The following is a 21,579-nucleotide window of genomic DNA, read 5'->3' as shown; positions in this document are numbered from 1 at the left end:
AATGCTCAATATTATTTCCCAACAGCAAACTATCTCAGCAGCAAACGGGTCACATCTTGATTTTGGATTTTTTTTTTTGATGATCCATCTTGAAAAGATCGTCATCAGCTCGGTCAGCTGCCGATGCTTCAACATTTTCTACATGATAAACTAGATGTGCATCACAGCTGCTGTGTGTAAAGGCCATGAAGTTCCTCTTTTGTAAAGTTTCAGCTTGGGGCTGTGAATCAGCAATAATTTCCTCGAGAGTTTCTGTGTAAAGAACTCAGGTGTTTTATTTTCATCCATCGTTTTCGTGGCAGATGTCCGAACCGAGGCGTCAGCCAGACTGGTCGTGAGCGGCAGCTTGGATGCACATCTCAACTCAAATGATTTTCTCAGCCTCCTCAGCGCTCGTTGAACTTTTGTTTTTCTCCTCCAGATAAAATGAAACCAACGTGTTTTCGGAAACATAGGAAACATCACACGTTGTGATGAGAATGGAGGGGACGTGAGGTGAATCAGCCTCGGAGGTTCTACGTGGCTGAAAGTCTGGGCTGTGAGCTCTTGTCTTGGTGGAACAATGGCTGTTCTGTGCACCTCCAGATTTTCCGTCCGCTCAGGCTGCAGACAAGCAGACAGTTATCGACATAAACACCTCCGACATGTGGGAGGATTTGTTCCATCCGTCGGATGTCAGTCAGCATTGTGTTGGCTGGGGGGGAGATATCATTATTGTGACTTCATTGGTTTATTGTCGTTATTTTATTTTATTTTATAAATGTATTATTAACCCCTGGAAAGAGGTTGCTGTTGAAATTTAATTCAGAAGGCTGCAAATCAAATCAGAGGCATATTATTTTTATTTACATTTGATTTATTTTGACGATTCTTTTTTTATTTGAAATTTTGTTTTGCATGTGTGCAATAAGAATGTATTTATTGTATAATATTAAGCTTTGTTCCTTGTTCCATATTCAGATTGAAGCAAAACTTGTTTGAGTCCATATAAAAAGGTTCACACGCTGCCTTGTTCTCTTAGTCATTAGAGTCTTTTCCCTGCATCACAAGAAGTTGTATTTTCCTCATTTTCGTGCTTGGGAGGCCAGTTGCAAAGAGAAACCATGCAGCAGGGAGAGGTGTTGACTCCGAGTCTATATTTAAGGCCGTCAAAGGGGAAGTGACCACCGGGTTTTACTGTAAGACTGATTTTGAGGTTGTGCAATGTCAAAAAAAAAGAAGCTCGGCAACAATTCAAACGGTAGCACGTCCGCATTATTGAAGAAACTTGCATCTCCTTGCGGTGACCAGCAGGCTCCTGCAGCCTGTCAGCTAAGAAAAACACCGGTGGGCAATGTTCAGTGTGAGCATGGTTCCATTTCACTTTGACTCTTTTTTTGTTTGGTTCCGAAACATTTCTCCCAGGCGGTGTTTGGCCATCACGCTGCATTAATGTACAGCAGGTAAAAGTGCACACAGTCTCACACACACCTCCACTCACATATTGAACAGCAGATTTGTTCCATTCAGCCTCACAAAGTTGTGTAACTCTGAAGTCACAACTCAGATGGGCATTGTTTCCTCTTTTATATTTATCATTTTTTTTTATTCATATTGAAAAACAAAACAGACACACAGAGAAAGACAGACTGATGCTGAGATGCAAAGAATTTACCGTCAGACTAAAAAGTCAGCAGCAGCTTTTCTGCACTTGTGTGTGCGTGAATTGTTTCACACATTCATACCGGGAGGGTCATGTGTGTGGGTATGAAAATGATGGTGGCGTTGGTGACAAACACAACTGTGTGTGTTCCCTGGTGGGGAAAAACTCCACCCGTGATTCATTGTCGCTGTCATTTTATTTCACAGATGAACCCAGATTTCTAGACACACAGGCCAAAAACCAGCAGGGTGTTTCCCAGCCACAGTGCAACATTTTTAATAAATAATTGTGCAAGTAAATGTTAAAAAAAAAAGAAAAAAAAAGGTCACGCTGATCAGTGTTGAATTTCCCTTGACGTCACTGTGAGGGCGGGGCGAAATGAACGTCTTAATATCAGCAACTCTTCCTCATTTGCAGCGCGTTTGACGCAGTGAAAGTTTGCCTTTTGTTGTATTCCAAAAACACGTTAAAAAAAAATATATATATATATATATATATATATATATATATATATATATATATATTTTTTTTTTTTTTTTTTTTTTTTTTTTTTTTTTTTTTCCTCGCTACGGCTGCTCGACCTGCGTCACAACCAGGAAATATCTTTGTCTCTGTCAAGAGTTCGCTGCAACAGGAAGTCCAAGGTTTTACAGCAAGCGGGGGAAAAGCTCCAACTGTCCCTTCGAACGGCCTCACACAACCGGCCGCCACTCGCCCTCAGTCCTCCCCGCAGTCCTGGGCAAGCCGGACGGGAGCGCCGGACGCCCCTTCAAAATTTCGCTGACTCTTCTTCCGCCGCCGGTGGACGAGCGTGGCCACGGTGGCGGCGGTGACGAGACCGGCGACGGTCAGCGCGACGAGCAGAGCCTCCTTCCGGCCGTCCGAAGGGACGGGCACGTCGCCTGTTGGAGAAGGAGGAAGATAGAGGTCAGCCGGACCGCGCGAGAAAAACAAAAACAAAAAAACAAAACACGTGAGGCCGCAGAAACCCGGAAGTTCACAGAATTTTACAGAAACTGGCAAAAAACAACAACAACAACAACAACAACATACACCAACTGTCACACCCACTCACACGGGATTGATGTTTTGTTTTTGTATTTTCAGGCGGGGATTTATTGGGTGGTTAAAGTCACATGGGAAGGTGCAGTTCCCATTATTCATGATCATAGTGCCGGTTGTATTTGATTGAGCGGCGCCCTTTCTTCAGTACACAATCCAACTCCAGATAATTCCAAAACACTCTGGCCGTCAAGGTAATACTTGGCACGCTTATCACGCTGCAGAACAATGACACAGCATCACGAGGCCGAGCTGCTCATCCAAATGATCTGAGCCAAACTACGCCACTCTGGCCCTGTGGAATTTCAGGTATTTTCCTCAATTTTAGATTATTATTAGTAGTAGTAGTACTGAGTAGTGCTGAGGCTGCTGCCCCCACGTCCCGACTGCGGACAATGCGGCAGAAGAAGAAGAAGAAGAAGAAGTAGTAGTAATAGTAGTAGTTTTAGTTTTAGTATTATTTCACAGTGTCATGACTGTGCAGGTCCACCATAAGGACCAGAATTTCACCGCCCACACGGATCTCAAACCCACCCACAGCCACTGGCGATGAATGAATTAATAGGAACATTTGAATTTGAAAGTCTAAATCATCAAATGCCTCTTCTTCTTCTTCTTCTTCTTCTTCTTCTTCTTCTTCTTCTTCTTCTTCTTCAACACTGTTCGCCGCAATGGAAATAACCAAACACACCAGCTGAACGCAACAGTGCAAACTTCCTCTTACTGGACGGGGACGCACACCCTATTGCGTTGTGTTCACAAGTGACAAATAGTTCGCACATGACTCCTTCAGGCAGCTGCATGTCGATGTGCAGCGCATGCTAACTCACACAGCTCCTTTCATGTTGGCAACTACAAAGTTTGTTCGTTCCCCTGTTGCCACCTGCGTTGTGCTTTTGTCGCCCTTAGACGCCTTCGACTGATGTTTGTTCTGCTGTCAACACAGATGGCGCAAAAAAAGAAACACACAACACAACAGGAAACTGAGGTATTGTGTAGAGGAGTGAAAAATAGTGCAAAACACACACTTCCTGTTGAATTGAGTGAGAATTTCCAAGGTATTGTGCTCCTGGCCTGAGCTGGATGCCTCCGCGACAGTTTGTTTGTTTCCTTTCTGAAGTCACACCAAGCAGTCAGTTTAAAGGGCTCGGAGGAGTTTGAGCTGAGTCCTACGTGCAGCTTCACTCTCGCTGAGCCGACTCGTGAGCGCAGTTTCGACAGAAAGAGTCATCCGTGCTGCGCAGAAGCATATCAATCTGCTGGTAGTTTGTGATGTCACAGAGGGCACTGATGTCTCTTTTTTTGTTGTTTATTTCTTGGTTCTTTGTCTTTTTCAACTTCCAATGTATCTTCTTGACTTAAGTTGTCAATATTACTGTTATGTAGTTGATGCAGCTTTGTCCATTTTTTTGTTTTTCTGTAAACTACATTTTTGAATAAAAGGAAAAAAAACGAAGAAAAAAAAAAAGATTAGTGCCCCCCACTCACCCCTCAACAAGGTGTTGACTCTTGTGTCTGAAACCAGCTGGAAGCTGGAAACAGAGGTGCTTTTCTGGACAGGTTTCTTTTTTTTTTTTTCGAGGACAATGGATGGTGCAGGTGAGGGAGGAGCAGGAAGTGAGTTTTCCCAGGAGCCTTAAGTCTCACCTGTGATGTGAAAGGTGGCTGAGTTGCCGCCGTGCGGGAAGCTGCAGGTGTAGTTGTTCCTCAGCGCCGACGACACGTGGATCTGGCTGCTGGCCCTGAAGAGCTGCTGCGGCGTCAGCTCAAAGCTGGTGTTGGAGTTGATGGCCTGTGCGTGCCCGTCCCGCCACATGGCGGCAGTCCTGGGGTGACCCTCGGACTGGCAGGTCAGCAGCAGCTGCTCGCCGTCAGCGGCCTTCTGCAGGTGCTTGCTCACCGTTTTGTACGGAGCTGGAGGAGAGGAGGCAGGGGGTAAGGAAAGCAACGACTGAGGACACGTAAGGTCACGACTTTGTGCAAGATTGGACAGATATGGCCCTTTATGTATGTGTGTGTGTGTAATAATTGAGTAATATCTGATCTGGCTCACTTTTGCTTTCAGAATGAGCGCCACTGCCGAGAAATGATGGCAGAGAGAATCCCACCCCCACCTCCCTAAAGTGGACAAACTAAAGTATCTCTGAAAACCTTGAAAAAAAAAAGAGTTTCTCTGTTGTAATCATGGCAGTCACCTTTAACAGACAGAGTGGTTTCGATGTAGTCGGCTCCGTCGTCTGTCTTGACAATGCACTGGTAGGTGCCAGAGTCGCCGATCTGGAGGCGGGAGATCTGAGAAAAACATATCAGAGGAAAACATATGTCAAATATAGATGCAAATATACGGAAGTGCATTGCTGCCACTGTAGAAAAAAAAAAGTAGGGCTCAGTATCACGTTATAATGTGAAACTATCACGTTTCTAAGTGATGATTATCACAAAATAACATGAAACTATTACATTATTTCGTGATCATTTTCACATTGTTTTGTGAAAGTTTCACGTTATCACGTAAAAACGTGAAATGAACGTGTTATTTCGTGACGATTTTCATGTAAATGCGCTTGCATCAACTTGAGTTGAATGGAAAGGAACCCACAATAGGACAGTGATTCATATGACTTTTGGGGTTCTAGAAATCTAGTTGAATCTAGCTCTATAATCTGTGTACAAATACAATAAATCTCTCTCTCTCTCTCTCTCTCTCTCTCTCTCTCTCTGTCTCTCTCTCCCTCACCTTGAGCTTGATCCAGCCGTCCTCCAGATGCTCCCTCAAGAGGGTCGCCCTGCCCTGGTAGTACGGACTCTGGCTCTCCACCTGACCCTCCAGCCGGTACACCTCCCTGGATGGGCCGGGTGCGACCCAGTGCCACTGCACCTCCAGATTCTGCTGCGGGTTGGACAGCCTGGGCTGGAACCTGCAGGCCAGCACCACATCTGCCCCGAACACCGCTTCGTAGGCGGTGCTCTCCGCCTCCACCTGGAGCTGGACTGCTGGTGATGGAGGGAGCAGGGCTGATTGATGAACCGTATCTTTTTTCTTTTTTCTCTATATGTATTTCTGACTTAATGATTGGCCTAGATTTTGTTCTTGGGGACAAGACACTCAAATAGGAGTTTAAATTTAATGTAACGCCAAACCTAATGTTAGGACAGTAGGAACAAACTGATATAGGTTCATTATGGATTTTCACATTGGTGAAGATTTCCTATTACCTAATTTATAGGTCAACTGTTATGAGGTCAAACATTTAATACATACAAACAACTACAGTAACAATGAGAGATAACAAAGACAGTCATGTGGACATATCAGGTATCTTCTTATGTATTGACCCCCTCTAATGTAGTGATCTCTTCCTGGAAACCACATGGAAAGACTTCTACCTCCGCCACTACTGTTTGTGGGTTGTTGTTTTTGTCACGATACCCACCTGAGAGAGTGCGCAGAAACAGTGTCGGCAGAAGCAGAAGCAGGGCCCAGTCCATTGGGAGCTAAGGCGAGACTTCGGCAGGGAGTTTCACACGTCTTCACGTGTTCCCAGCAGCAGCAGCAGCAGCGTGCGTCACAGCGCCACGGCACAGCGGGCGGGAAGTCCTAAAGCCCGAGGCGCCACGCTGAGGGTTTTCCTGTTTACTATTTAGAGGAGACGGAGGAATGGGTAAGAAACAACCACGCTTGACTCGTGACACACATGAGGAAGGCTGTTTTCCCCGCCACGGGGAATGACTCTGCATGTTTATTTTTGTTTTCTTCTTCCCCCTCAGTTTTTGCTCACGGTGAACATTTCTAAAGTACCTCAGCAACACAAAAATTGTTTGTTTCCGTGGAAAAAAATTAGTCACGTTTTTTTTATTTTTATGTTCAGTCACGCCAGCTTTGCGCTGTTGCCTCTCAGCAAGAAGGTTGCCAGTTCGATCCTCAGTCCTGGGGCATCTTTCTGTCTGGAGTTTGTTCTCCAGTAAGTCTGAATGGGTTCTCCTGGTTCTCCTGGTTCTCCAGGTTCTTTGAGTTCTCCTGGTTCTTCCCCCTCACACTCTACATTCCAGAGACATCATGCGTGAGGCCAAGTGAGATGTGATAAACTGCTCACTTGTCTAGGGGGCAACCCCACCTTCACTCTGATACAGCTGGGATAGATTCCACTGCCCTGTGACCAGAGAAAAGAGATGGATGGAAGGATGGATGGATGGATGGATGGATGGAAGGATGGATGGAGTCTTCCCATCTGCTTTGCTATCTCACCGACTGAGGCGCATTGTAAAAGGGTTCATTGTCTTCTTCCTCAGAAGGCTGTTGAAACATGTCCAGGTTCTGAAGTTGTTCCTCGAAGTTCAGCTTTGATGATGTCATCAAGACTTGGAGAAAGATGCTGTATTTTATTTCATTATGTTTAATTTCTTTGTTTTTTGTTTTTGCTCACAAAAGTCTGTTGGACTTCTCAGTGAGGTCTCTAAACGAGCGCCTCCTGCTCCAAACTTAAATAACTTTACTTAAACTTAAACTTTAATAAACATAATTTGAGTGACTATTTATTTTGCTTTTTGTTCTTTGATAATGTTTTTGGATTATTTACACCTACATTTACTTTTTTTAAAATGTCTGTCCACACTTGATAAATGCACTCTAAAGGTATATAATGGTATTGGTGTTATAAAAGTTAGTTATAAAACCTAGGTGCATATTGCATATGTGACATATGAAACTGTTGAATGATAAGCAGATAAGTGAGCTTTCCTGTAAAGTGCTGTTGTAATGCCCAATCAATAGCTGCTGACTAAAACAGGTAACTGGGCTGTTTATGACCATTCATGCCCTTCTCTCTTTCTGGGAAAGGTCAGTGAGTGAGAATATAATACTTTTCAAATCATCCCATAAAACATCGGCTCTGTCCTTTGACACTGCTTTGTTTTTAGTCTCTGACAAACAAGATCCAACAAATCATCAGTTCTATAATATTGTGTTATATCATCGATAGAATGAGGCTGCACCATTTAAAAAAAAAAAAAGTTACAATATGGAATTTTTAAAATGTTGGAGGGGGGAATTTAGCAAAAGTACAGAACAGTAATTATCCTTCTGTTAAGCAAAGCCATGTATGAAAGTATTATCACAGCGAAAATATCTACAGAATAGCACTGTCCTGCAGTGGCATCCTCTCACCTGCATTTTAGTAAATGATGACGCAAATGGCCACAACTGATATTAACAATTGATCATTCATAACCATCATCATATAATTCATATTACAACGATACAGCTCTCATACCTGCAGCTGGTCTGAAGTGCTTGAAATCCGAGTTGTCTCCTCGTCTCTGGTGCCTCGGTGACTGCGCGCGTATTAACCGACCGCGCAGTGGCCCCTCCCCCTCCCCCTCCCCACCTCCCTTAAGCGGAGTTTACAAACCACATGAAAAGTATTGGAGTTTGTTTCTGCCGACACGGATGACGTACTTGACTTACGGTATCCGTAGTTCGACTTCCTCCCGGGGGAAAAAAAAAGCTCCTGGGAAGACCTGTGCTGCATCAATGGTGTGTCATGATTGTATTGCATCACAAACCGTTTTTTCCCTGTTGATGTCACAGGTTTTGTTTTGTTTTTTCCTCCCTGTTCTTCAGAATTTCAACAAATGAAGCGCGGCCGGAGAGGACTTCAAAATTCAGTCGAAATCTTCGTTGTTGTTGTTGTTGAATGATTGAATAAATGAATGAATGAATGAATGAATACACGATGTATTCTTTTTCTGGAGGTGTTTATAATATACTTCAGTGTCACTATTATTCTTGCATGAAATAAACATCCCCAGTTTTTTGTTTGTTTGTTTGTTTGTTTGTTCTGTGTGTGCGTCAGCGCGCATGAGTGCCGTGGAGGCGTAAACATCAGTTAGGTTAAATTACCTCGAATATCGAGTCGCTGCCTGCCTGGGTTGAGCGCGTTTCTCTCACAGAAGGAAGGAAGGAATCATTGACACTTTGGGGGGGGGGGACCTGGGTCAGCAGCTTTTATTTTCGCCCTCTTTCCCGTATTTGATGTGTTTGACTTGTTTCCCGAGCCATGGCCGCAGAGTTTCAGTCTTTGTTGAGACTCTGAAATGAAACTGACCGACTCTCTGTTTGCTGGGGGACCTCTGAAACTTCTGTGATTGGCCAATTGGGGCCTCCGAACATTGAGAACTTTGAGAATCACTTTTAGACAATTTTTCTTCTTTTTCTTCTTCTGCGTCTTCCTGGTTTGCTGACGGAAAGAAGCAGCAAAAGTACTCAGCTCCGCAGTAACTTGTGCTACATGTTGATCTAAGTAAATTCCAGATCTGTACATTGAACGACCTGGAAGTTTGACGAGGAAATAACCGCGATGAGAAATTTCCCAGTATCGAGGTGTCTCAAGGGACCTCGATTCAGAGAACACACAACTGATAATCGGTCTGTGATCAGGTGACCTTTCCCTTTGCGACTTGTCATCAGATCTCTGATGCTGATCGCACTCATCACCCTCTCACTGAGGAGATAACGATCTTGTCTTTCAAAAGACGCAGCTGGAGATTTTGACTCGAGCAAGGACAGGATCAAATCTCGCAGCAGGAACTGTGTGTTGCACTGGCAAAACGCAATACGGGGTTTCCTTGTGTGCAGTTTATTATGCTGTATCTGCCGCCGCCAGGTTGGAAGCTTGCAAGCGTTGCAAAGCTTGGCTTGTTAAGCTCCACTGAAGCTTCACATGTGAGTGAGAATGAAATCAAAGACTGCACGAAGAGTCCCAGTATTGAACCCAGGCTGATATAACTTCACTGGGTCAGAACACTTACTTGTATTTTACCATTTAATTAGACTTTGCATTATTATCATCATTATTATTATTATTATTATTATTATTATTATTATTATTATTATTATTTATTATGGGTTTATTTGAAAAAAACAACAACAACAACAACAACAACAAAAAACAACAATAATAATAATAAAATAAAATAAAAATCCCAATTACGTTGTTAAAATTACGCTTTTGGACCAGCAGAGGGAGCCATGTACCTACTAAACAGGACTACCGACCCACCTCAAATCCAATAAAACACAACCAATCCTTGTTAGCAGAAGCCCTTCCCCCATTAGATCGTGAATCTTGCAACTTTTTCCTCCAGGCTTTGTATTGTTTGTGTTGCGCATGTCTGAAATCCCTCATGCGGTCAGTCAACCATTTCTTCCTGTTTCAAGTGTGCATTTTCCCCACGATCTCAATTTTGATCTCACGTTTTATTCCATTGAGCTTGTACTACTTGTACTTGGGTTTTCTTGTTATTATTATTCATTTTAGTTTATTTAACTACTCATGCAATTTTAATTTGACATCGCAGGCGTGCCTGTCGGCGCGTTTTATTTTTGAAAGCTTCGCCGGAAGTAGCGTTGATTCTCCCATTCATAACCCAAGAGGCCGTGGGCGGAAGTTAGCTGCCTGGTCTTGCTGTGGGTCGATTCGGGGCGGAAGCACACCGAGCGAGTCTGTAGACGTATGTGAAATGTACACACACCGCGTCTGTCAGGATCGCAGAGATATGTCGCTGAAGTGTTGCTAAAACAAAACTTTGTTTTGCGTCACTGCCGTTTTTGCTCGCCGTTCCCGAAGTCTGCCAGGGTAGGTAGCAGCTAACATTGCACTCGGTCAGCCAAACTTTCAGTCAAGGTTAAAAACTTATCGTCAAGCGGAGGGAACGCGTGTCTCCAAACAAATTAACAAAACAAACATATAAATAATACATAAAAAAATAAAAAAACAAAAAAAAAACACCTGGTGTGGAAGAGTTAGCCGCAATTGGCGTCAAGTCAGGCGCCTGAATGCACTGACTGAAAACTGTTAAACGGTTTAATTTAGGGACCGTCGATAAATTTGATTGAATGACACAAAACGGTCTGATTTGTAATATGTTCTCGCTGATTGGGCAAAATTATGAATCAGAGAGCAATCTAAATTTAATAAAAGGTGAAGTGTGTAATTTGTCCATTGTAGTTTTTGTTGTGTAACCACATTCATCGCAAGCTATGCTTCTTCTCGCTCCTTTTTGAATAAGTCACTTTTGTTTCATTTCTGTTTTAATAATTTTGTTTCCTCTAAATTTATTTTATGTTGGGGGAATTGCTTAATAGCATTTAGGAAGCATTGTCAAATTTGCATATTGAAAATTAAAAAAAAAAAAAAAAAATCACACACAGGTTGTTTATGATAGCCAGTAATGTCTTCTTCTCTTTTTCACCAAATGTACTCTGACTTGAGCTGTGTAATAAATTCCCCCCTTGTACGTATGTGTTCAGAGCAACAGCACCACCATGGGGTTCCTACTGTCCAAGTCCTTGGATGCAAACATGAAGAAGCAACAGGAGTTCATGCTTCACAATGCTCGGCTGCAGGTGAGTCCAGTTAATTCAGCCACAGCAGCCCTTTATTGGGTATGTAAATGTTGACTTTTTGGACTGCTTGGTGCAGTTCGAGTCCTCACAAAACAACAGAAATCAAAGAAATACGCGAAAAGTCGTCTTTGTCTCAACTCCAAGCATCACAGATGCATTGATTTGGTGTTGCAAAAATCGAATCTATACTAATTTACCCGCAGTCTCTCTTGTAGCCGGGAGTCAAACCCACTCGGCTCGTTTGGCGACGCCACGACATGAACGACATTCGTGACGGCCGTTCTGGGGCTCCGCTGCCCGTCTTCATGATGCAGAGCGCAGGGTGGAAACCATTCAACCAGGTTCCTCTTGGACATATTGTCTCGTCCAAGGAGGGCGACTCCCTCTGCGCTAAGGCTGCGTTCACACTGCAGGCGAATCTGATTCCGATCAGATTCCTTCTCAAATCAGGTTGTTTTTTTTTTTAGGGCTGGGGTGGCTCTATTACCATCCGACAGGTTGCTGTAGCAACGCGGAGTCCAGGCGTCATGCAGCGTGTGTAGTGTGTGACGTCATATAGTTGCAAAAACTCAATGGCTTGAACGGAGCTACTGTATCTCCCCACACACTGATGAGGCAGTGAGTTTCCTCCTCTGTCCAGGAACTGCTGTTTTCTACTTCTTCTGTCTGCTCCATTACGTTCCAGCTCCGCACCTGGAATGGCGCCCTCTGGTCTGGCACATTGGGTCTTGCGTCACGGACAGTCTAAACCGATGGGTGTGTTTGGAGCTGTTCAGACTGAGACGCATCCGTCCAAATGCCATTTGGAACTACCTCCCAATCGTGGTTTCAATCCGTTTTGCAAAAATCGTATTTCATGTGATTTGTGAGTGTTCAGACGACCAAAGAGCCACCCGGTTTCAATCTGGATGGGCTAAAAATCGGATTTTGGGCTGCACTCGTCTGAACGCGGCTTCAGTCCTGGGTTCTAGTGTTTTTTATTATTATTTGAGGGTGAAGTTCTGAAGGGTTAACGAGCTCGAAAGGCCTTCCGGGCGGTGGACCTTAGCCTCGCGCTGCTGGCCGAGCATTGTTGATCGAGCGGTGTCCAGTTAACTATCTATTCACATGATCTGATAACCATAATTGCGCCCGTTGTTATTTTTCCAGTTGATGTTGAGCGCTCCATCATGTGAGATAAAGACAAATTCCCCCAAGCCCCTCCAAAAAAGAAAATTCCCTGACTCATTGTTTGCTCCTTTGATAAGTTATGATTTATCTGCAGTCATGTGGGAATTTACACTTCCATTGCGCCAACACACTGTCAAGAAGGGCAGTAAGTCAAAACACGTCTTCTTTCCGTTAACCGTTTGAGAACCGGGCCCAGAATCGATCCCACTTCTTGGCGAATCGCTCCATAAAACGGCTCCGTGGAGAGAAACCGGCGCCGTTGTCGTCTCCTTTTCACGGAGGGGAACAAAAACAAAAGGTACCGGCGCCAAAAGAGAAACGATGGTAATTATATTTTATTGTGATAGTTTGCTTTCGGCAGAATCAGGACGAATCCATCTTGGAAGGGGTTAAAACCAAATTTATTGCGCTCATTACGTTTTTCCAGTTGCTTTGCGCCGTGAAAATATTGCCTTAGTTGCCTTTTTGGGGCCAATCTGCGGTGATTTATCGCTGCCTGTGAGCTGCCGAGCAGCAGGTGGGATGTGTGACTGTCATAAAGGCAACGACATTACCGGGCTCACGCCCAGGGTTCGTCTTGCGTGCGCCTGCGACTCTCTTGCGCTGTAAACACCCTGGGATGATGACTAACATCGCTCTCTGATTGCAAAAAAAAAAAAAAAAAGAGAGAGAAAAGAAAGAAATCGAGTTTCAGAGCGAGACAATGAGTCACGGCTTGATGGGAGGCACATGTTTGAGCATCTCCTTCAATTTAATTTGCAGCTCCCCTCATATTTAATAGTGTTTTTTTTTTGATTTTTTTTCCTTTCCCGTTTTCGGCTGTGATGTTTCTCCTTCGCTGTCGTTCGACCGTCGGCGCGGTTTCATTTTTGAGACGCTGCCTTTAATTTTTCCCTCCGTAACTCTGATTGATGAAACCACTCAGACGTGGTTGAACGTTGCCTCGCGCTCCCTGAAAGGGAGAAAACGTCGGCACCTTTTTTTTTTTTTTTCAATGGAAAAGTCATTTTTATATATATAAATATATATATATATATATATATATATATATATATATATATATATATATATATATATATATATATTTTTTTATTTTTTTTTTTAACGTCTGCAAATGTAATGAGTGAGATTGACCCCGCCAATTTGAGGATATTTGTGCGGCAGCAGCTGTTGCCTCCCCCTCGCATTAAGATGTCAGAGATGATTGCTTCCAAATGACCTCCAGTCTCATCACTCATTCTTAATTGATCCTTTTTTTTTTCCCCCCTTTCTTCTTTTTTTCCATTAAACGTCTTCCGCCTGTTCTGCCCAAAGCTTTGGACTCGGTGGCGGTGGCGGACCCGCGGGTTCTATCTATGTTGGACATTGGTGGAAATTTAATTTGCCGCGTCGTGACCGTGCGTGTTTTCGTGACACCGGGATTGACGTCAGCCGCGACCTTGTTTCCCTCAGGGGTTTAAAAAAAAAAAAAGGGGGGGGGGGTGTTTCAGGGGGAGTTTTCTCCCCCCGGTCATTAAAAAAAATGTTTCAAATCAATCAAAAAACTTCTTTGATTTCATTTTTTTGAATGCGTGTTTATCTATTTGTTCTTGAAACGGTACGTGGAGCACGACGATCCCGTGCTTGACCTCCCGCCCAGCAAACTGGCGGCCTTTGGAAAATGTCAGCGACTCCGGCTGCCACCTCGGCTCTGCTCGCACATCACGGCTCGTTTGTCTCCTTCGCTTCCCCTTCGCTGCCTCGCGGTGGTTGGCTGGTTTAATCCCAGGCTGCAACGTGTTCCCACTCGCCCGTCGTTGAAGCCGTTTTTTCTTTTAAACTGAAGGGACAATTTGATCCTGTGCAAACATTTCCATTGTGCTCCTCTTAATTGGCATTAGGCGGGGCGGGGCGGGGCGGGGCAGGGCGTTGGCTGCCGACCGCGGAGCTTCTTGCAGATGACGTTAATGACGGGAGTTGTTCAGCAGTGACTTGGATTTGGAATTTATATGAATGTAACGAAAGCGCTGGACAGGAAGTGTGTACTTTTTTTTGTAATAATTCCAACTTTATTGGACTTCTCTGAAAACTCTAATCTGGTGTGTGTGTGTGTGTGTGTGTGTGTGTGTGTGTGTGTGTGTGTGTGTGTGTGTGTGTGTGTGTGTGTGTGTGTGTGTGTGTGTGTGTGTGTAAAACAAATCGTGGTGCAGCTCAACACCTGAGTCATTTCCAGGGCTGCTTCCACCAAAAGGTTCTTGTGAAATTCAGACTTTGTGCTGGTTGATTTCATTGGCTGCTCTTTGTTTCACACTGTTTTAGATGGATGGATGGATGGATACATAGATTGATACATAGATAGATTGGTTGATAGATAGATAGATTGATAGATGCTTTATTTATCCTGAAGTAGTGATGCAAATGATCGATTAATTAATTCATCGTTATTTGATTGACCTTATCGATCGATGAACCATTATTTGATAACCGGCGATTTTTCCTGACAACCTAAATTTGTGAAAGTGAAAAATGTGTAAGGAACTCATTATTTAACCCTTAAATAATATTGAGGGTTCAATGTGACCCATTTTTACATGAGAACAGTAAAGAACAGTAAAAACACCCTAAACATTAATCCTCTGACTTTTCCTTCTAATGGGTCAACTCAAAACTGTTCTTTAAAACTAACTTGTTCTAGGTATATTTTGACCGTCACAGTATCGACAGGTGGATTGCTCTTTCCTGCCACTACACTGTTATAATATTAACTATCTGTGTAGAAAATGATTTGCGACTAATTTCATTTAATCAGTTAAATTCTTAATCGACAATTAATCAAGAATCGATTAATTGCTTGAAAAGTTCATGAAATGTGCATCGAGAGTAAAAGAATAATTCAAATATAATAGAAGAAGAAGAAGAATGATTAATATAAGGATTTGTAATGAGAAAAAAAAGCGCCTGTTTTTTCCTGTTTATAAAGGCTGAAATGAATGGGATTTTTTTTTTTTCTGGAAAAAGCTGTAATATTTCTCTGCTATTTCGACACGGCAGAGTGTCTCCGACTCAGGAGTGTCTTTGGAAGAGTCGGAAAGCTTCCTCCTTCCTGCAGCTGGCCGCTGAGGGATTCCACCTGCTGATGACTTCCGGACAAACAACCGCAGCAAATAAAAAAAAAAAAAAAAAAAAAACCTGCAGGAATCTTTTCAAATAGCACAGAGTTTCTCCCCTGCGTCACTAATGTTTTAATTATTAGGTTGTTGAAGGGGTCAATCAGCTTGACTGCTCGAGGGGCGGCAGAGAGAAAGAGAGAAGGGAAGAAAAAAAAGCATTGGCGTGACTAAACTGTGTGTCACCATAAGCAAACAGTTGAGGTGCAGAGTGGTGTTTAATGTTGAAAGGGTGTGTGTGTGTGTGTGTGTGTGTGTGTGTGTGTGTGTGTGTGTGTGTGTGTGTGTGTGTGTGTGTGTGTGTGTGTGTGGGGAGGGGGGGGGTGAGGTGAAGGATGTTGATTGAAGTACAATCAGGCCAACAGCGTGCTCCATAAACGCATTATTCTCAGATTTAAGAGCTGATTGTGCTTCATCATGAGAAGTGGCTTCAAATGTGCTTTTAGTTGCCAGTGACGCCACGGCTCAGTGATTGCAGCCCCTCCCCCCCACCGTGCAGCCACCGCTGAGGTTTATTCACCTTAATGCGTATTTTTAATTTCTGGTTTAATGATCCACAGTTGCGCTGCATGAAGGAGGCAGCGAGCAGCAAGTCGATGAATGATGTCGGGGGTTCAGAAATTCATACAAGTCCATCACGTGTTTGCTGCCGCACTGTGTTAACTACTGGAGGGTGAGTGAGGGTGAAGGTGGGTGAGGGTTCGAGTGAGTGAGGTTGCGTGTGGGTGTGGGTGAGGGTGAGGTGCTCCTCTCGTCTCTGTCCTCAGAGAACCGCTGGGCCGCTCGTCACCGTCGACCTGCTGGTCCAGTCTGAGCAGTTTAATTCTGGCCCTTGCTGTTCCTGAGGACGCCCTCCCCTCTTCACCCCCATCCATGCCTTGACTGGTGAATTCCTCCGACGTTGTCTCAAAGATGCCAAGATGATCGGTTTGACCTCCCCTGTGTCCCTGTGAGGAATTCATGCAGGTTCTGAAGGACGATAATTGAAAAAAAAAAAAAAATAAACAAAATAAACAACACGGCTGTAGTTGGCTGAGCAACTACTAGTAGTGGAACAGTATTGTGGCTGTCGCAACCTTTGCATCATCAGCAAGTCAGAGGGTTTTTTGTTTTGTTTTTTGAGTTGAAAACCAGACGTGAAACCCTCATTTTGGGACATCAGTGAATGAATTCAGACTTTGAGACGTCACCCCTCTCGTCCGTCTGTCTTTCTGGGATTGTTCTGCTGGAGGCTGGGCAGCACCCACTGTCAGACTGGAGGCGGTGTTTGGAGAGAAGAAGAAAAAACTTTATCGGCATGAACACTGTGTCACCTTCGACCCTCTCTATTGTCCATCCAGCTGTCCCACTGTCTGTCTACTCTAGACATACTGTATGTACTAGTGTTTTCATATCCAGTCCTGCTTTTAGTTTCTCTGGAGCTGATGATGATGATGTTGATGAAGGTGATGGTGATGATGACAATGATGAAGGTGAGGGACCATCACCTTCCTCACCATCATCACCATCACCGATGGTGATGATGAAGGTGATGAAGATGATGATGGCTGTGGTGCTAATGAAGGTGGTGTTGATGATGATGAAGGTGATGATAATGATGAAGATGATGATGGCTGTGGCGCTAATGAAGGTGGTGTTGATGATGATGAAGGTGATGATGAAGATGATAATGGCTCTGGTGCTAATGAAGGTGGTGTTGAGGATGATGAAGGTGATGATGAAGATGATAATGGTTCTGGTGCTAATGAGGGTGGTATTGATGATGATGAAGGTGATGATGATGATGAAGGTGATGATGATGATGATGATGATGATGGCTGTGGCGCTAATGAAGGTGGTGTTGATGATGATGAAGATGATAATGGCTCTGGTGCTAATGAAGGTGGTGTTGATGATGATGATGATGAAGATGATGAAGATGAAGATGATGGTGTTGCCGTCCACGCGTCCCCTCCTGCAGATGGAGCGCCAGATGGTGATGCAGAACCAGATGAGGGAGCGGCAGATGGCCATGCAGATGGCCTGGTCCAGGGAGTTCCTCAAGTACTACGGCACCTTCTTCACGCTGGCCTCGCTGGGACTAACGGCCGGGTGAGTCCTGACAGGGCGGAGCTGTGGGGCAGCGTTCAACGTCTGAGCCCAACAACTCAGTTCTTCTTCTTCTTCTATTGGCTGATTCTCCTTCAGTGCCGTCAAAGCACGGAGGCCGGGCCTGGTGGCTCCGCTCGTCCCGCTCAGCTTCGTCTTGGCCTACCAGCTGGACACCGGCTACGGGACTCTTATCCAGCGCATGAGAGGTAAAATGGAATGAAATGAAATAAATCCATCCACGTTAAAAGAGAACACTTTGCAAAAGGGAGCTTTTTGGAGCGCAACATGAACGTGGCGCAGCGTGCTTTATGACCAGTAGGCGGTGCTAGATCTCGCACATCTATCGATTAGTCACAATTATATTCTTTACTTTCGCCGCCCATTTTGGACTTCAGTTGAACCTAACTTGCTTAAATCGTCACGCCTGTGTTATGCTGTTGTACTCTTTTTGATATATTTTGAAACAAATACTGTACATCAAAAATAATGACACACAAAGCACTTATCTGTGACATAGTCATTTTCCAACGTAAAATATCATAGGTATATCAATTCAGGATTTAAAGGTTCTATGCAATGTTTATCACGGTTTAACACCTTGCACACATTTCTGACAGCTTGCATATCAAATGAATATGCCCGAAATGACACAGTTGAAAAGAATGTTACGATTCAGTATTAACGCTAGTATTGACAGGCACTGCGATTCACTTATTACCGCCGTACAGTAGCATTTACCTCAGGGAACTATTTGTTTCGCTAAGCTAGCTTGTTTTCCGTGACTTTCCATCGGCGCGTCGTGACCGCGTCAATCGCAGCAGGTGGAATCATTCAGGCAGGAAGTCAGTGATTGGAAGACACGGTGGATCCGCTTCATTTCCATCATAATGTACAATGCGCTGGATTTAGTTTTTATGTGTGCTGTTTTTTTTTCCCGCGATACCTCACTGTGACGCATCGGCTTCAGCGCTGTTCAGCTCGGCTGTCAAAACAGCAAAGCAGATTTCACTTTAAATCTGGAGCTGTAATGAACCAAGTGCATGGATACTTTGAATACCTGCATTTTCTATGAGGCCGGCAGTTTGGTTTATTATAATTGTTGTTTTTTTTTAGTACACACAACGATACTTGAGAAAACGACTTGATGTCGCCCTCTGCAGGGGAAGCCGAGAGCATCATGGACTCTGAGCGCGATCGCCTGGAGATGCCTCACGGGATGCCGACGTTCGACAGCGTGGAGAAGGAGCGGCGGGCACGAAGCAGCCTGGGCTCGCTGCTGGAGCGATGACCGCTTCCCTCTCACAGTCAGTCCGACTTTTTCAAACCCTCCGATTTTTAGTCGGCGAAACGGACCGAGCAGAAAAAAGAAATTGAAAAAATGTCATTTCTCAATTTTTGGAAAAAAGAGCTTCGCAAAAGAAATGATTCTGGCACGCAGGGTACACGCATGTCAACACTCCAAGCGGGGGAAATTAAAAATGATTGTTTTAATCACTCAATAAGCTCTTGTGCAGTTTTAAACAGAGCAGAATTTCTTTCTTTTTTTTTTTTCTTTTTTTTTTGCTTTTCAGCGGGCTCCAAAAAAACCAAAAACCTTAACTAATAATATCTGAGCCGCTGACGTTCACGCACTGCCTTCCTGTTACACACAGAGGCAGCACAACTGGTCTCAGATTGCAGCACTTACGCAGCCCAGAGGGGGAAAATCTGCTTCCTTCTGCCAAAGTCGAATTTTCCTTCCAGCTTCCAATTTCACTGTGCAGCTGCAACCTTAATTTATGGTCAGTGGGATAATAAAGGGATGGGAAATATTAACCAGGCACTGATGTTACTACAGTGTGTTTTGTGTGATTGTGTTTGACAGAAACCTGTTTGTGATTGTGAATCCATGTAAGAATAAAAACTGAAAAAGAGTGATTAATAATTTCTCCAATCACTGTCTATTATCATTATTATTATTATTATTATTACTATTGGTAGCCTGAACAGCAGACGGCAGCCACTAGGGGTTTCTGCCCTCAGTCTGACTCAGAGTGCAACAAGTGCAGTGACAAATGTGAACACTCTTTCACTCTTTAACTTCAAACGAAGGCAATAATAATTGCCAGCGCGTCATCGTCGCCGACCTAAGTGACGCGTGTGCACGCCGGCAGGAGGCGGGGCTTGGTAGGGGAGGCGCTACAGGGGAGGGTGGTGTGGGAGCACATAAGTTGGGGGGCGAAGGTTACGCAGGCAGAGAAGAAGAGGAAGACGAAGACGAGGAGGAGCGGCGCTCTGCAACACCACCGGGAGAAGGAAAGAAAAATCTTGGCGGCTTCCCAAGAAGCAGAGATCAGAAAGGTGGAGCTCAGCTGACTCCACCCACCCACACCTCCCCAGTCATCCCCCACCAGCTCCCACCAGCTCCCACCAGCACCACCACCACCACCACCACCAGCACCAGCACCAGCAGGGGGAGATGCTGCGGGGAGCGACGCTGGCCGTTGCCGCCGTCTGCCTGGGCTGCGTGTGCCACTGCCTGCAGGCGGAGCTCATGAGCCGCCTGGTGGTGCCGCGCGACTACGGCGTCAAGCTGTGCGGCCGCGAGTTCATCCGGGCCGTCATCTTCACCTGCGGAGGCTCTCGCTGGAGACGCTCGGCCGAGAGCAGCTCAGGTGAGTCGGATTTGCAGAAATCTGTTTAGTTTGTTTTGGCTTTCGTGAATTGTGAGTTGTTTATAACTCACAATTAAATGATGTTTTTATTTTGTTTTATTTCTGGGTGTTCTTAATTTCTTAGTGAGAGTTTTTAAGCGCTTTCATTTTTGGTGTATTTTTTTGCAAATTAAGACCCAAAAAATTAAAAAAGGCAAGCGGCGCTTAAGTGTCCATCTCAAAAATGTTCAATAGTCTCACTCAAGATGTGTAATTGTCTGACTGTCAGTGAGACTATTGAACATTTTTGAGATGGCCACTAAAGTGTCACTGGCCGTTTTTCATTTTTTAAATCGAATTGCTTGGGCCTTGCACCTCAGCATTCTTATTTGAGAGTGCGTGTTGCAATCTATTTTTTTTTTCCTGAATTAAGACACCACAGAATGACAATGGGTAATTTTTGAGAAAGCACTTCCTGTCTATGTGCAATACAACATCTTCCCAGAAAACCGCTGGTTTCTTTTAAATCAAACCGAACTCGGAGGAAACGCCGAGTGGCCGAGCTTCGTATTTCAGCACCACGGTCAGCTCACGGTGACCGAGGTTTGGAAATATTCCAAAGAAAAAGCAAAATATGCAGTTGAATTTCTAGTGCAGGCGTGGGCAAACTATGACCTGGGGGGGCCATATGTGGCCCGCTGAACTTGAAGAAATTATGTTGGCAGTAATTAAGTCATAAAATAGCTATATTTCATCCAATGTGTTCTGTCTTTTAAGAGTCATTTCAAAATGACTCTGTCACATTTCAGAACCCACTGTGGCCCCACCGGTCAAAACGTTTGCCTATCATGAAAAGCCAAAGCGCTGTGGTTTTCCGAGCGCATTGACCCTGATGTCTCGCCGTCCTCCAGCAGGTCCCCTCCAGTGGACCCTCACCGCCGACGCGGCTGCCGACCTCCCAGAAGTCACCTCTGCTCTGGGCTCGCTGTCCTCGCTGGCCGACCTGGTGGCTTTTTACCGGCAGCGGGGCTGGTCACTGGAGCTGGAGGAGGAGGAGGAGCAGCAGCAGCAGCAGCAGCAGCATTTAGTCCCAGCCGATGGTCCCACATCCAGCAAGAAGAAGAGGAACTTTTCTCTGGGCGTGGCCGGCAAGTGCTGCAGCCAAGGCTGCACCAAAAATGACATCGGACGTTTGTGCTGAGGTCGGCGGAAAAAAAGTTTGCTCCGTGGAGAGACTTGGGTTCACTTCCTGTCACATGCTCCCTTCCTCCCCCTCATGTATATTTCTTTTGTTGGTTTTGTTCAGTGAAGCGACCCTGTACTGTGTTCATCAGCCTGAATAAATTTTCAATGTCGTGTTCATATGAAATGTGGTGATGTTTGATCTTTTTGGAGGAGTCGGATGATCTGGGATCAGTCTGTTTAAAACTC

At 44.6% G+C, this 21,579-nt stretch overlaps 3 protein-coding genes and 1 long non-coding RNA gene across 6 annotated transcripts; 3 read left to right on the top strand and 1 right to left on the bottom strand.

Annotated features, from left to right (window-relative positions):
• Positions 1–1,819: 1,819 nt before the first annotated feature.
• On the bottom strand, positions 1,820–8,051 carry LOC142900504 (programmed cell death 1 ligand 2-like). Of its 2 annotated transcripts, none has more exons than XM_076044822.1 (6): positions 7,975–8,051; positions 6,139–6,341; positions 5,442–5,698; positions 4,900–4,996; positions 4,352–4,618; positions 1,820–2,544 (listed from the first exon to the last, which is right to left on the bottom strand). In XM_076044822.1, the coding sequence occupies exons 2-6, from the start codon at positions 6,191–6,193 to the stop codon at positions 2,360–2,362; spliced, it is 861 nt and encodes a 286-aa protein (XP_075900937.1). In that variant the 5' UTR covers positions 6,194–6,341; positions 7,975–8,051; the 3' UTR covers positions 1,820–2,359. The 2 variants fall into 2 exon arrangements, with proteins under 2 accessions (XP_075900937.1, XP_075900938.1); XM_076044823.1 differs by having other exon boundaries at positions 5,442–5,695.
• On the top strand, positions 4,506–6,016 carry LOC142900505 (uncharacterized). Its single transcript, XR_012928900.1, has 2 exons — positions 4,506–4,639; positions 4,770–6,016. It is a non-coding gene; the product is annotated as an uncharacterized LOC142900505 (long non-coding RNA).
• A 193-nt stretch (positions 8,052–8,244) lies between the features above and the next one.
• Positions 8,245–19,439, top strand: plgrkt (plasminogen receptor, C-terminal lysine transmembrane protein). Of its 2 annotated transcripts, none has more exons than XM_076044991.1 (5): positions 8,245–8,291; positions 11,013–11,108; positions 17,385–17,515; positions 17,612–17,721; positions 18,676–19,439. In XM_076044991.1, the coding sequence occupies exons 1-5, from the start codon at positions 8,283–8,285 to the stop codon at positions 18,801–18,803; spliced, it is 474 nt and encodes a 157-aa protein (XP_075901106.1). In that variant the 5' UTR covers positions 8,245–8,282; the 3' UTR covers positions 18,804–19,439. The 2 variants fall into 2 exon arrangements, with proteins under 2 accessions (XP_075901106.1, XP_075901107.1); XM_076044992.1 differs by lacking the exon at positions 8,245–8,291 and adding an exon at positions 10,139–10,338.
• A 135-nt stretch (positions 19,440–19,574) lies between these two features.
• rln1 (relaxin 1) lies at positions 19,575–21,517 on the top strand. The gene is made up of 2 exons (XM_076044993.1): positions 19,575–20,169; positions 21,063–21,517. Exons 1-2 carry the CDS (start codon positions 19,974–19,976, stop codon positions 21,347–21,349), a joined length of 483 nt encoding a protein of 160 aa, XP_075901108.1. The 5' UTR covers positions 19,575–19,973; the 3' UTR covers positions 21,350–21,517.
• The last annotated feature ends 62 nt before the right edge of the window (positions 21,518–21,579 follow it).

This window comes from Nelusetta ayraudi, unplaced genomic scaffold (assembly GCF_046127955.1).
Source record: "Nelusetta ayraudi isolate G7.1 ecotype Tasmania unplaced genomic scaffold, CSIRO-AGI_Nayr_v1 ptg000083l, whole genome shotgun sequence".
NCBI lineage: Eukaryota > Metazoa > Chordata > Actinopteri > Tetraodontiformes > Monacanthidae > Nelusetta > Nelusetta ayraudi.
Note: the sequence above shows the minus strand (reverse complement) of the source record. Positions and strands in the feature narration are given on the sequence as shown.